This window comes from Elephas maximus, chromosome 9, assembly GCF_024166365.1.
Source record: "Elephas maximus indicus isolate mEleMax1 chromosome 9, mEleMax1 primary haplotype, whole genome shotgun sequence".
Taxonomy (NCBI): Eukaryota; Metazoa; Chordata; class Mammalia; order Proboscidea; family Elephantidae; genus Elephas; species Elephas maximus.
The window spans coordinates 15,907,378-15,921,359 of record NC_064827.1 but is presented as its reverse complement, the minus strand read 5'-3'; the positions used below and the strand labels follow the sequence as shown (position 1 = coordinate 15,921,359).

Below are 13,982 nucleotides of genomic sequence, written 5' to 3'. Positions count from 1 at the left end.
TTGCAATACTGTCATTTCCTAACCTAATGTATGCATATTTTCATTCTTGCTTCTATTAAGGACTCTGTTATATTCTGATTTTTTTGTGTTATACATGCTATTCAGAATTTACATTTTTCGAGACTATATACTATAAGTCAGTTTATTTCCCATTCATTGTAATACAACTTTATAGTTTTGTTTTTCTTGTATGATGAAACTCCAGTTAGCACCTATAAGCACATAACATTTGCTTTTATCGTAATTATTTAATAGTAAAACTTTCCAGGGAGTGGAATTATGGGAGTCAAAGAATGTAAATATCTTTATAGCTCTTATATGAAGTCATATTTTTCTATAAATTGTAATCAAATTCCATTGTTTTCATTTAATAAACATGCTATTTTTTTCACTTATTTTTATATTTAACACATTTTAAATGCATTGAAATTCTTAGAATCCTCCATCAGTAAAACTCAGGGTGAAGTTATATGTATAGCTCTTCATCTGAAAAAAATAACGATACCTGTTATGGGATACTTTGTGCTGATACTGAAAACTAGAACAACCAGTTGCCTTGTTGGCTGAAGATAAATAAAACATACTTATTTAAAATATAGTATTCTCTACTTTAAGTAATAATGGTTTAATTTATTTCCTTTAGGCTTCGGGAACAGGAAAGAAAAGAAGCAGAAGAAGCTAGTCAAAAGGAAATAGAAGAATGGGAAAGAAAACTTCTGGCTCAAGCAGCTCCAACTTGTATGGAGACCATGTGGGAGATTCCAGCTATTGGGCATTTCCTTTGTTTGGCCCAGCAAATTCTAAATTTGCCAGAAATAGTCTTTTATGAATTAGAACGTTGTCTTTTGATGCCTCAATGTAATGCTTTTCTATCAAAAATAATGACTTCTCTATTAAGTCCTCCGCATCGCAGACCTACCTTACATCGGAGACCTACCTTGCCTTACAGGACCTGGGAAGCAGCACTGAGACAGAAGGTACAGCAGTGGTACACTGCTGTGGGGCAGACTGAAAATCCTGATAGCTGTGCTGAGAAGCTTGGCTTGTGTCCCCAGTTTTTTAAAGTTCTTGGAGAAGTTAACCCATTGGAAGAAAAACCTTTCCATGAACTACCTTTCTACCAAAAAGTGTGGTTACTTAAGGGTCTTTGTGACTTTGTATATGAAACACAAAAAGAAGTTCAAGATGCTGTACTTGGGCAACCTATCCATGAATGCAGGGAAGTTATCCTTGGCTATGATTATTTGGAGAATGCTTATGTACATTTTCCACAGTTCTGTGGTGCAGATGTTCGGATTTATAAACAGAGACCCTTTCAAGCCCCTGAATTTCCAATTCCACCCATCAAAATACAAAGAGTACCTCGGATTAAACTGGAGAAATTGAAGTGTGACTATGTTAATACTAGCAATGGAGAACATAGGGGTAGTAGAGAAGGCCTGTCTCTAGCCTTCAAGAAAGAGCAGGGAATTAACTTTGATCCAGCTGGCTGCCCTGCTAAAATGAGCTTGGATAATCATGACATCTCTGTTGAAATGGAAGTAAAATCCAACTGTGAAATTAGAATTCGCAGGCCTTGCGAAATTAAAAAAACTGATTGTTGTAAAGAAAATTTAGAGAAACCAGGGAGTCCAGGGGAAGTTACTGGCTTTGGGGAGCCTCTGAGCCCTGGTGAAATAAGGTTTATAGAAAATCAGGAAAAATTTAGTGATGCTTCCAGAGTAAAGCTTGAACCCAGTCCATTAAAAGAAAATGCTCTGAAATCTTGCCAAATACATGTAAATGGAAGCCACAGCGATTATCCAGAAATGAACTGCCACAGAGTTGTAAGGGATCTTCTTCTAGAACAATCACTGCAGAGCCACAAGAAACTCAAACTAACCAAAATGCGGGCAAAAAAGAAGAAAAAGAAGAAAAAGAAATTGAAAGACGTTTTGAATGAAAACTTACAAAGAAAGCGCGAAGGTCTTCATTCTCTTGCGTTCAAGTCTTATAAGCCTGAGATCCAGAATAAGTTATTGATCATTAAAAAGAAAGCAAAACACAAGAAGCACAAATCGGGTAAGTTAATGCAAATGGGTGAGAGTTATACTTAAAACATAATTCAAATTGTTCTTTCAGTTAGGCATTATTGAAGCTCTGATGAGCAAAATGAAATGCATACACAGCACATGTATATGTGTGTGTTTAGCAGTCAAGTTTTATTTTATTCCCCATGATTAAAACCCAGAGCAGAAGAGATTATATATATATATACTAGCAAAAAATACAGGTACAGTACAGCTGAGTTTAATTCTCTGTTGAAAATCTTTGGACTTTATTTTTTTTTACATTTCTGTGGGCTAATTTCTCCATAAGTGATGCTTCCCATTTCCAGGGATTTTTTTCCAGGCTACAGGGCAGCACAGTGCAGTGGAAAAAGCACTGTTAGGAGAGTCAGGAGATATTATTCCCAAGACAAAAGTCCATAGCAACTAGCTTCTTAAGCCAAGGCCAGTCAGTTTAATCTTTCTGGGTCTCAGTTTTTTCCCACATCATATATTTCTAAATACTGTGTTTTCAGTATATATTTCCATATCCAGGAGAAAAAATTGTGGAGTTCAGCTAGTAAGACATGAAGGGTGTTTTTATAAAAGGATTTTTAAGTTTGTCTTTCAGCAAATTTAAATACCCAGTACGTTAGACTAATGTCAGCCTACTTAAACAACAAAAAACCCTAAAAATAATGTCTTCAATTCTGGCTTGCTTTGTTTTTTAATTTTTCAGGTGCTTTTGCTTTTCCTATTATCTGCCATTTAGTCAGTTTGTATCTCATTTATCCACCCCAGAGGATAGATGAGATAAAAGTAAATGATGAGCTTTGTTAACCATTACTAGTAAAAAGTTGCTTGACTGGGAAAAATTGGAGTGGTTTACTAAAATGAATTGTGGTTTATCGTCATCATTTGTGGATTTCAGTTTTCTATCCCTGTTGCACAGAAGCAAAAAAATTAAAATTTGGCAGTAATTGGATAATGAGTTTACAAATGAGGAAGTGGGTATTTTGTTTAATATAGTTGGTTTTATGCCTTAGTTATTTAAATAAATCATTAAGTATGCTTAAATGTGTTTAAATAAATTTGTTATTAAGAACAGACTTACTTTGGAGGACTAAAAGATGCAGACATTCAGTTGTCCATTCAGGTGATGAAAAGCTTTAATGTTTTTAAAGTAACTTTCAGAAATAAGCTGTTTAAATTTTCTGAGCAATCCATTAGGCTAGATATATTTCATTTGAGGAATTTATTTAGCAAGTTTGCTTTGGTATATTAGTCTCTAAAATACTAAATAATTTAAAATTTGAAATATTTCCTAATTCTAAAGTATGTAGAAGTAGTTTATTAATAGCTTTGTCACCAGAAACGTTTTAAGTTTCTGCTGTTTATGACACTACTCTTCATGTATTTAAAGGTAATTATGATTGGTGTTGGTTTCATAAAATAGATACTGATGCAACTTCTATATAGATTATACCAATAGCAGAATAAAAACATTAGCTACTAAGGAATGGATTAAAAGGAATTTATAAACAGAATGCTGGTACATTTTGAAATGAAATTTCAGGGTGTTTGACAATTAGAGAAAAAATTGTCAGTTTAGTTTCATCTCCGGTTCTAGACAAGAGACTGCAAACACTCAGGGGCAAATTCAGCCAGTACTTGTGTGCCCACTCTATTTGGTTTGGGAAACAAGCCTTACATGGAGAAAAGAGAAAAAAGTAATGTACTTGCCTTCAGACACTTTCTCATTTTATCCTCAGAGCAGTTTTCAGGAAGTCAAGTCTTCAGTGACAGAAATATTTAAATCTGGCAGATAAAGTTTCTCTCTCCCTTCTTAGTGCCAGGCAAGCATGGGCCAGTTCCCTTTTTATACCAGATGCTAAAACTCCTTGCTGTTATAACAGTGTTCTGTAAAATGTTATAACAACAGTAAAACATGTGTTTTACATCAGTTTTGGCCCACTTCATGTCTTTCTGAGGTTTTATCCTGGGCTTCTTGATGATATGAGATATTGTGGCCCTTTATAGTCAGCGTGGGGCGTACGCCATTCGAGTGTTTCTTCTCACTTAAAATAACTGAGCTCCATGAGCACAGGTGTGAGAGGTGCACCTTTTCGATTCACATTGTGTATTATTAGTGCAGGGCCACATGCAGCACGTGAAACTCTAGGACCAGGTATGTTTGCAATTCAGAGATCTTCAGATTTTACAAGAGTAATATGGTGTATATAGCATTTATTAAGTAATATCTCTAGTTGGTATAGAACTGGGCAGCATTTCATTCTGTTATACCTGGGGTCACCGTGAGTTGGAACTGACTGCACGGCACCTGGCGACAGCAACAGCATCTCTCGTGGGGTGGGACAGCCCCTGTAATCTAAAACATGATTCCTGCAGCAAAATGGATGGTCAGACTAAGTGAGTTAGAGGCTTTTAACAGCCTTACATCAGTTCAGGGCAGGTTTTGCTGTTATATAAATTATTTTTAAAACTTTAGTTTTCAGAACCTTTTGGACTTGAGAATTGTGGATATGTGATTCTGAGCCTGTATATTAAAGATTCTGGGAAGTCTTGAAGAAAAAAACTTGGAGGGGGGTACTGTTTAATTTTGTGTAAGCTAGTATTTGTCAAATTTATTTTAACACAGGACTTTTTTCAAATAGTAGCTATCCATCGCCCATCTATTCTGCAGAATGTACTTTGGAATAAGCCTTCTTACTACCATAGGGGATTTTTTTTTTTTAATAATTTTTATTGTGCTTTAAGTGAAAGTTTACAAATCAAGTCAGTCTGTCACATGTAAGCTTATATACACCTTACTACATACTCCCATTTACTCTCCCCCTAATGAGTCAGCCCGCTCCCTGATAGAGGATTATTTTTAGTAGAAGGCTCAAAAAGACAAATTGGTTGAAAATGATTGGATAATCATAGCGCACTATGGGTAGTTCTGCACGTTTGACATAGGATCGCTATGAGTCGGAATCAAACATTTTTATCGATTTTTTTTTTTTCCCCAGAATTGCGGGTTTTCTTCCTGCTTTTTGAGTTTTGAATTCGTTTTTAGTCACTTAGCCCTGCTTCTTACTCTTGGAAATATTATAGAAGAAAAACACTGGAAACAATAGCATGTCCATTACCTCACGCCCTGTCTTGTGTTTTGTTCAGTGCACAGGAGAAGAAAAATGTGGCCTGATGATTAGAAAGTTTTCTTTGGTGATTTTTTTCCAAAATTTAAAAATTCAGGAAAACCTTGTCTTTTAAGCAGAACAAGCTAGATTAACTGAAAACAAATTAGAAATACTTTTTTATGAGATGTGGGGCTGGGTCAAGGTTGAAAAAATTTGGATTCTTCTCTTTGATTTTTTTTACTGTTTTTCTTATTAGAGAAATGATACATTTCATTACAGAATATGGAGACAAGCAGAAAGAACAGTCCTCTCATCACCTAGTGAACACTCACTCTTTTGTCATTTCCCATCTTTTTGACTAGTTGAAATTTTCCCTGTTGTGAGTGCTTATAGAATCAGGTACTATACTTCTTAATACTTACAGTAGTTGCATTAACTTCTAGGTTATTTTGATGATTGTCTACTTTCTATTCTATAATATCCTTAAGGTCAGATGGGCTATTTCTGTTTTTGGATCCCTAGAACTTAGCACAGTGGCTGATATATTGCGTAGGAACTTAATGAATAAATAAATGAACACACATAATATGGTTCATTCAGATATAACCAAGATTAACTCCTTTTTTTTTTTAACTCCTTAAGATGTGCCTTTCATGTTCTTTTCAAGACATGTATTTTTTTAATGGAATTATACTATGCATACCATTTTACAATCTGCTTTTTTTCCATATTACAGTATACCATGAACATCTTTGTGCAGTAACTAGGTTTCTACAGCATCATTTTATTGGACTTTTAGGTTTCTTTGATTGTATACTATTATAGATTGTTTAGAGCAGGCAGAGCTGGCGAAAATGAATAGAAATTTTTTTAACTGAGGAATTTTTATAAAACTTGAACAGATAAAAATAATTAAAGATGTGTTAATGGTTACAAAAAGCTTTTGGTGTGTATAGTTATTCACTTTCAACCAGTTTGTTATGGAAGGCTTCCCCTCCCCCTCCACATAGTCATTGTTTTCAACCAAATCATTTTATATGATAGCTTTGTCTAAACTGACTTGATAGAACAAGTGATGTTGTTCTCTTATAGGGGAAGAAACTAAGGTTCAGAATGTTAAATATCCATCTCATTTTAATAATTGATAAGTAAAGAAACCCTGGTGATGTAGTGCTTAAGAACTATGGCTGCTAACCGAAAGGTTGGTAGTTCAGATCCATCAGGCTCCCCTTGGAAACCCTAGGTAGCAGTTCTGCTCTGTCCTATAGGGTTGCTATGAGTTAGCATCGACTCAACAGCAGTGGGTTTGGTTTTTGGTTTAAGTACAGTAAAACCTTCAAAAGCCAGAAACTGTGTGAGGTGGAAACTTGTCAGAGAAGGTAAACTCAAAATATTTTCCACTAAAAATGGTGATAGAAAAGTGGTAAGACTCTACCCCGTCAAAGGTGGAAAACTCATGAGACTCAGAAAAACAAGGCAGTTCCATCAAGTTCTGGCTCTCACAGGTTTCACTGCGTTATGCTAAGACAGAACGCACAATAAAAAATCAAGCAGAGGAAGAATCAGCGTGTGCTGTGGCAGTCGGGGAAAGTTTCACAGAGGACAACAGACTTTGAAGAATATTGGGGACTGGATAATGAAAAATGGTTAATACCATGAGCAAAAGTGTGGAGGTATAAAGTCAGATATCAGTGGAAAAAAAAAATACAGCACAATTAGAGGAAAACTTCCATGAAAAACCTGAGTTTCTAAAAGCTCTTTGACAAGAGTGTGCTATTTTGGGGTGCTGTCTTTCTAGGCTTGTGGTGCTATTTTAAATAAATGAATCAGGAAGGAGCCCAATGCAGAGAAATGAGTTTAGAATAAGATATATGTGTAAAAAGCAATGAGCCACTTTATAGGAAATGGCTGAGAAAGTAATATAATCTATGATATTTGAACACATCCAGGCCTATATTTATAAAAAGGTTATATAGTTCCGTATTGATAGTACTACAGAACCTAAACTGTATGTGTGTTTATGGGGAAGATTTTTAGGGTACCAACTTGAGATGCCAAGATATACAGAGAGTAAAAGGATCTACTACATCTCTTTTTTATTTTAATCCCTTCTTGCTTCTTTCTTTCTCCTGTCCCCAAACTACTACTCACATAATGCTTATTGTGTGCCAGGCAGTGTCCTAAACCTTCGTACATATTTTCTCATTTAATCTTCATAAAGACTCCATAAAGTAGATTCTGTTATTATTCCCCATTATACGGATTTTATAGATTTAAAAAACTGAAGCACAGAGCTGGTAGGGTTAAGATGAAGATGGAGAAGAAAATAATTTTAGGAAGAGGGAATTACAATAGCCCGGATAAGGCATGGTTACTTGATTTTTCTGTCATATTGACGGAAGAAAATTCAGTTTTGAGAGATGTTACAATAAATAGCAGAATTTGGCAACTGATTCAGTGTTCTAAGTTAAAGGGAAAAAATAAATGACTGTTCAGGAGTTTGTGAATTACGTGATAGAGTTGAAGAATTGCCACCGTGGGGAGGAAGCTGTTCATAGGCAAGGAGAATACAGGGAAAATGAGCTGTTTTGCTAAGGTTCGCACCACGTACTTAAGAGACAGAACATCTCAGAAGCTTCTGTAGAATATAAATGTTTATTTAGCACAAGACATGCATATTTAGTAATTAAGAGGCAAAATTACACTTCTGTGACTTCACATCTCAGATACTTCCCAGATTCACTTTTTAATAATACAAATGCTCTTGGGTTTTTCCTTTTTGGCAGTGATGGTTGCTGTGTGTCATCTAGTCGATTCCGACTTATAGCAACCCTGTATGACAGTAGAACTGCCCTATAAGATTTCCTGGGCTGTAATCTTTACAGGAGCAGATCTCCAGGTCTTTTTTTCCCGTGGAGGCAGTGGTGAGTTTTGACCACAGACATTTTGGTTAGTGGCCAAGCACTTAACCACTCAAACCCAAAAAACCAAACCTGTTGCTGTCAAGTCAATTCTGACTCATAGTTCCTATATAGGACAGAGTAGAACTGTCCATAGGATTTCCGAGGCTGTAAATCTCTATGGAAGCAGACTGTTGCATCTTTCTTCTGTGGAGTGGCTGGTAGGTTTAAACCGCCGACCTTTTGCCGACCAAGCGCTTAACCACTGTACCACCAGGGCTTCTTGCCTAACCATTAGCAGCGATTAATGTCTTAGTATCCATTCACTTATAAAAATTCCTAAAATAAAAGCACGAAGTGAATGTGTTGGGATAATTTTAAAACATGGGAAGGCAGTGGAGTGGAGGTCTCTTGAATAACCCCAGGGACTGAGGAGTGAAGACAGGCAGGGAAGGAAGGATAAGGAGGGGGGTGAAGATGAGGAGTAAGAGAGTGAGGAATGGGGATGAGAGTGTCCTTTGTTCTTCCCTTAAGAGGAGTATTTCCAGATTCTAGAAGCTTAGAGTCTTGTGCCTCAGTTATAGTGTGAAACAGAGCTTTAGTTGTGCTTTTCCCTCTCAGGTTGGACTTCCTTAAGCTGCTCAAAGCGTCATGGTTTAGAAAGCTTCATTAGGCTGTACCTGTAGCATTAATAACTAAGCCTTATTAAGATTTCCTTATCCGTCTTCCAGGCACAAGTTGACACTTGCACATGTCTGTGTTTTTGGCTCAAGGATTATGTTGGAATTCTGTGTACATTTTAAACTGACTTCTCACTTCTGCACAATTCTAGGCCTGAGAACTATGTTTTATAGGACCAGGTGACTTCAGGGGTAAAAAGACCTTGGGTATGATCAAGTAAGTGGCAGAGAAACGGGACGCCACTAGAGGGCAGTATGTAACTTGCCCTGTATATACCATGTCCTGGAGCAAAAACAAATTACCAAATAAAGGCTGGGTTAGTTTTGTAGTAGACTGTGAGTCAGAATTGACTCAACGGCCACGGGCTTGGTTCTTTTTTTTTTTTTTTTTGGTTTTATGCTCCATGTGGCACACTGGTTAAGAGCTTGGCTGCTAACCAAAAGATGGCAGTTCGGGTCCACCAGCTTCTCCTTGGAAACCCTATGTAACAGTTCTGCTGTATCCTGTAGTGCTGCTATGAATTTTAATCGACTCAATGGCAAAGATTTTTTTTTTTTTTTAATGCTCCATTTTAAAATTTTAATTTAGTGAAAATTAAGAGCTGGTTTTTACTGAAGAACACAGGATAATTACTGTTCAGATTTTTTTTGAGGACATAAATATTTTAAACTGTGGTAAGTTTGCAGATCTTCTAATCAAAAGACCTGCCCTGAAATCAATCAGAAGCAGATTACGTCCCTGCAGAAAGTTTGAAAGAATGCAGTGTTTTGCCATAAAAAGAGCACAACCTTAAAGTGAGACAGACCTGTGTTCAAATTTATGCTCCAGTGGATGTTAGCTGTAGGTCTTTCATGTTTTACCGTTTATAGCCTCTTAACCTTAACTACAAAATAAAGGTAACATCTACCTTGCTGTATTGTTATATTGATTGGAATAGCAAATGCATACATAGTATGTATGAGCCTGACACATAGTAGGAATCAATAAAAAATGGTAACTATGATTTTTTTCGAGTTAGAATTATGTAATAAGGAGGAGCTTGAGCATTGGAGTCCTCTCTGTGGTGCTTAATTACTGAGTAATCTTTCTGAGCGCTAGGAGTCGGAATCAACTCTGTGGCAATGGGGGATATTCAGTCATCCCACATTAAAATGGGGGTTTTATCTTCTTAGTCATTTAGTGCTGCTATAACAGAAATACCACAAGTGGATGGCTTTAGCAAAGAAAACTTTATTTTCTCACAGTCTAGTAGGCTAGAAGTCCAAATTCAGGGTGTCAGCTCCAGGGGAAGGCTTTCTCTCTCTCTCGGCTCTGGAGAAAGATTCTTGTCATCAATCTTTTCTCCGTGCAGGACCCTCCCTGCCCTCCCCCCCCCCCCCCCCCCCCCCGCCACAAACACCTCCAAAGGAAGCGCTCTGCTTTCTTGGTGGTATGAGGTTCTGCTCACTTCCTTTTGCTTTTTATCTCTTGAGAGATAAAAGGCGGTGGAGGCCATACCCCAGGGAAACTCCCTTTACAATGGAGCAGGGATGTGACCTAGGTAGGGGTGGTGTTAAAATCCCACCCTAATCCTCTGTAACATAAAAGAACAATCACAAAATGGAGGACAGCCACACAATACTGGATATCATGGCCTAACCAAGTCACTACGTATTTTGTGGGGACACAGTTCAATCCATGACATCTACTTTGGAGGACTGTTTTGAGAATTAGATGAGGTAATTTGTGCAAATCGCCTTACTAAGTGTCAGATACATAGCACCCCTTTGCTGCTGAGTTGAATCTGACTCATAGCAACCCTGTAGGACAGAGCAGAACAGTCCCATAGGGTTTCTGAGGCTGTAATCTTTACAGAAGCAAACTGCTACATCTTTTTCCCCACAGAGTAGCTGGTGGGGAAACCACCAACTTTTGATTAGCAGCGAAGTGCTTTAATCACTGCATCACCAGCGTTCCATTGACACACAGTAGGCTCTCAGTAAATGTTAGTTTTCTGATTACCATTCTTAGGTCATGTTGTAAAACTCTGATAAATTGTGTAAATTATTTAAAGGGACTGTGTCAGTGTTTTCTTCATTATAATATGGACTCAAAAGGGCCCTCAGAATTGCAGAGCAGTTACCTGCCTCCCTTTTCCACCCTAGAGTGATGGAATATCTGATGAAGAGTAGGGTTCTTTTATGTAACATCAACGTTCGGAACTTAAGTTCTGTAAATACAAAGTGAAGAATGTTATTTCTGTCCTCAGTAATTTACAGTCTAGTAAGAAAATACGTAAACAGATCATTGCAATTCTGTATAAGTGTTGCATTAGTCATTATGTTTACAAAGTAGAATGGTAGCACAGGGCATATAAGCAAGAAAAACTAAGATGAAGGAATATGTTAATAAAAGAGGAATTTGAAGAAGATTAAAAGATAATAAAGATTTTTTTGTTTAGATTCTATGACCAGGGCTCAGCTAAGGCAGATAGCAGTTAACATTTATTGATGGTAACGTGCCTGGCAGTATTCTAAGCTCTTTATATGTTCTAACTCATTTAATTCCCACAGAGTAGGTAAAATTATTATCCCTGTATTACAGATGAAGAAACTGCACAGAGAAATAAAGCAGTTCGCTCAAGGTGTCTCAAGCTAGTAGTACTGGTATTCAGACTCTGGCTGACTCAGGTTTAAAAGCACTACCCAATACTGCCTCTAGTTACTTTCTAAAATTTAAGTACTCTGGTGACTTGGTGAGCTCAAGCAAGTACCGTGTATTCCATCACCTCAGCCTCTTAATCCATTGGAGTGGCTGCTCGAGTAACTGAGAATTTAGTACCTGCATTTGGTGCCTACATGGCAACAATATCGAGGTAATGGGGATATCAAGGGTGACTTCAGTTGTGCTTATAACTGAATACAAAATCAAATGATTTTTTCCTTTTTTTTTTTTTCCTCCAAGTTAATTAGAGCAGTGCTGGGAGGCAGGGAATGAAGAAGGATTTCATTTCCTTCAAATCACTGTTTTTATAGCCAGCTAATTTTTGAAGCCAACTATGCCCCTATGGGGCAGTTCTGATGGGGCAGTTCTGTTGTGTCCTATAGGGTCGCTATGAGTCAGAATCAACTTGACAGCAATGGGTTTTTGGTTTTATGAGCAATGCAAGAGAACAGATTCTTAAAGTAGACTTAGGTCAGCAGACTGTTAAATCTTCTTCCGTGATCTTTAAGAAATAGTAACGGTAGTGTATAGAGGCATCCTGGTGTTAAAATTCATGAGGCCCCTTGAGAGATACCTCTGGTAGCCAGTTCAGAAATCAATTATTAACTGCGTTATACCCAAAAAACCACTGTGTTGTAGGTACCAAAAATTGAATCCCTTCACCCTGAGTATTACTTGTTTGTACACGGCCACTCACATACGTGTTTACGTCTCTGTTGTAGTTACTTTGTAAGCACATAACAGTGATGAGAAAAGAAATATATGTTGGGCTGTTTTATTTCAAATTAATTAAAGGCAGATGTCAGATGACATCAGGGTGATGTTAGAACAGGACACTAAAACTCCTCTGAACCTCAGCAACTCAGAATCTGCCGTAGTTCAAGCATAGTATACATGCATTTTATTGGGTCGAAAGTTAGAAGTTATTCAGTAGCAGTTCTGTGATATGATTAAAAAGGAGCCTAGAAGATAATACAATGATCTTATAAACTGGAATTGTATCTAAAGAGCATCAGGGATTATGTACAGCAAAATATTTAATCATTTTCCCTTTTGAAAAAAAATAGTAACTTTTAAGCTCACTTTAGCCTATAAATGATTGTGAACTAACATTAACAAAGAAGCATTTCCTTTTTTTGTTTGTTTTTACATTCCCATACATCAATTTTAAGCTCCTGGGAGACAGGGTCTCTATAATTCCTTGTTTTCCCCATAAATTCTGCAGTGCCCTATACCTACTGTGTTTCTTAAATAATAATTGGTTAATTGGTTTTGCTAATTGTAGGTGGGGGAAGAAGCATACTTTAACATATTCCTACTAAAAATAGAGGTTATGTGTGTGTGTATATGTAACTTTGTTGTCAGGTTAAATACAAAGAGTAAAGATACTTCAATCTATGCCATGAATTGGACTTCTTTAAGAATATGAGATTTTTTGTATTGATTTCTGATTGCACAAGTGACTAGGTACACTTGAAAGGGAGATGTTTACCTTCTTTTAAAACTTTGGATATTGAATACTGCCAAAGGTGCCCACTGGGTGAGTGCAGGGTTAAAGGGATAGAAAAGCCTTGTTTCTAAGCTACTGAAGGGATTTTCAGATTAGGTTGGGTAGAGACGATAACCTTCAGAGTATAGTTCTATGCAGGTTCCTGACTGCAGAAGTGATTATTAAAGGTAAGGTTTTTTGTTTTTTTTTTTCCTTTGTAGTTTCATTTTAAGTTGTGAATGTAAGTAGTTTTAACTGAGCGGTAGTGATAGGACTTTTTGCCAAATCTTATTGCAGTAAATTCTGATATTGTGCAACACATTAGAGATTGTAATATTTGGTTCTTACATAAAGAAAACAGTGTTTGTTAATATGTCTGTTACAAGTAGTTATAGTTTAATGTTTGCTTTTACTGGGGTTTGTTTTGATTCATTATTTTTATTTGACCTACTAGCAGCCATTTGTTAGTTATAATTTAACTTTCAAGGCTCTATGTAATTTGGTTTTTGTTAATGAAGTGCTATAAACAGCATTATGAAGCTTTTCTCTTTTAATCTTGAAAGGGAAAAAATCCATATCTAAAAAAGCAATCACAAAGAAGAGGAAAAGTGTCACAAAGTCACCCACTGTACCAGAATTTCAGGTAAATGTTTCAACTTTGTCTCAACTTTTTGTTTGTTTGTTTAAATTTTTATGTCAGTGTTTATATCTTCCCTTGAGATATTGACTGAATTTCAAGAAACTGTAGCACATACTTTTAATGAAATGTTTTCAACTGTGACTTTTTCTTTCATGAAGATGTAGGCATAACCAAGATTAAATCTGTTAGTATTTCGCAATTATTTTCCTTTTGACTGTCTCTTGATAGTAAAAAGTCTGTCACTTCTTATAACCTGAACTAAGTTTAGTAGAAGTAATTTAATAGCAGTATATGTAGAAGCACAAATCTTGTAACTCTTAGATTTATATGAACATTAGACAGAACATTAAGGAGAGGTTAATTGAAGTGGTCTGGAAACATTTCTGGGATTGTATGTAC

At 36.5% G+C, this 13,982-nt stretch overlaps 1 protein-coding gene across 5 annotated transcripts in view; it reads left to right on the top strand.

Moving 5' to 3' along the window:
• Positions 1–13,982, top strand: part of KIAA2026 (KIAA2026 ortholog) — a 99,214-nt gene that overhangs the window by 42,183 nt on the left and 43,049 nt on the right. For all 5 annotated transcript variants that reach the window (XM_049896772.1, XM_049896769.1, XM_049896768.1 and 2 more), the window contains 2 exons: positions 644–2,061; positions 13,507–13,586. In XM_049896772.1, the coding sequence (XP_049752729.1) occupies positions 741–2,061; positions 13,507–13,586 (1,401 nt within the window). In that variant the 5' untranslated portion in view covers positions 644–740. The remainder of the gene's footprint in view (positions 1–643; positions 2,062–13,506; positions 13,587–13,982) is intronic.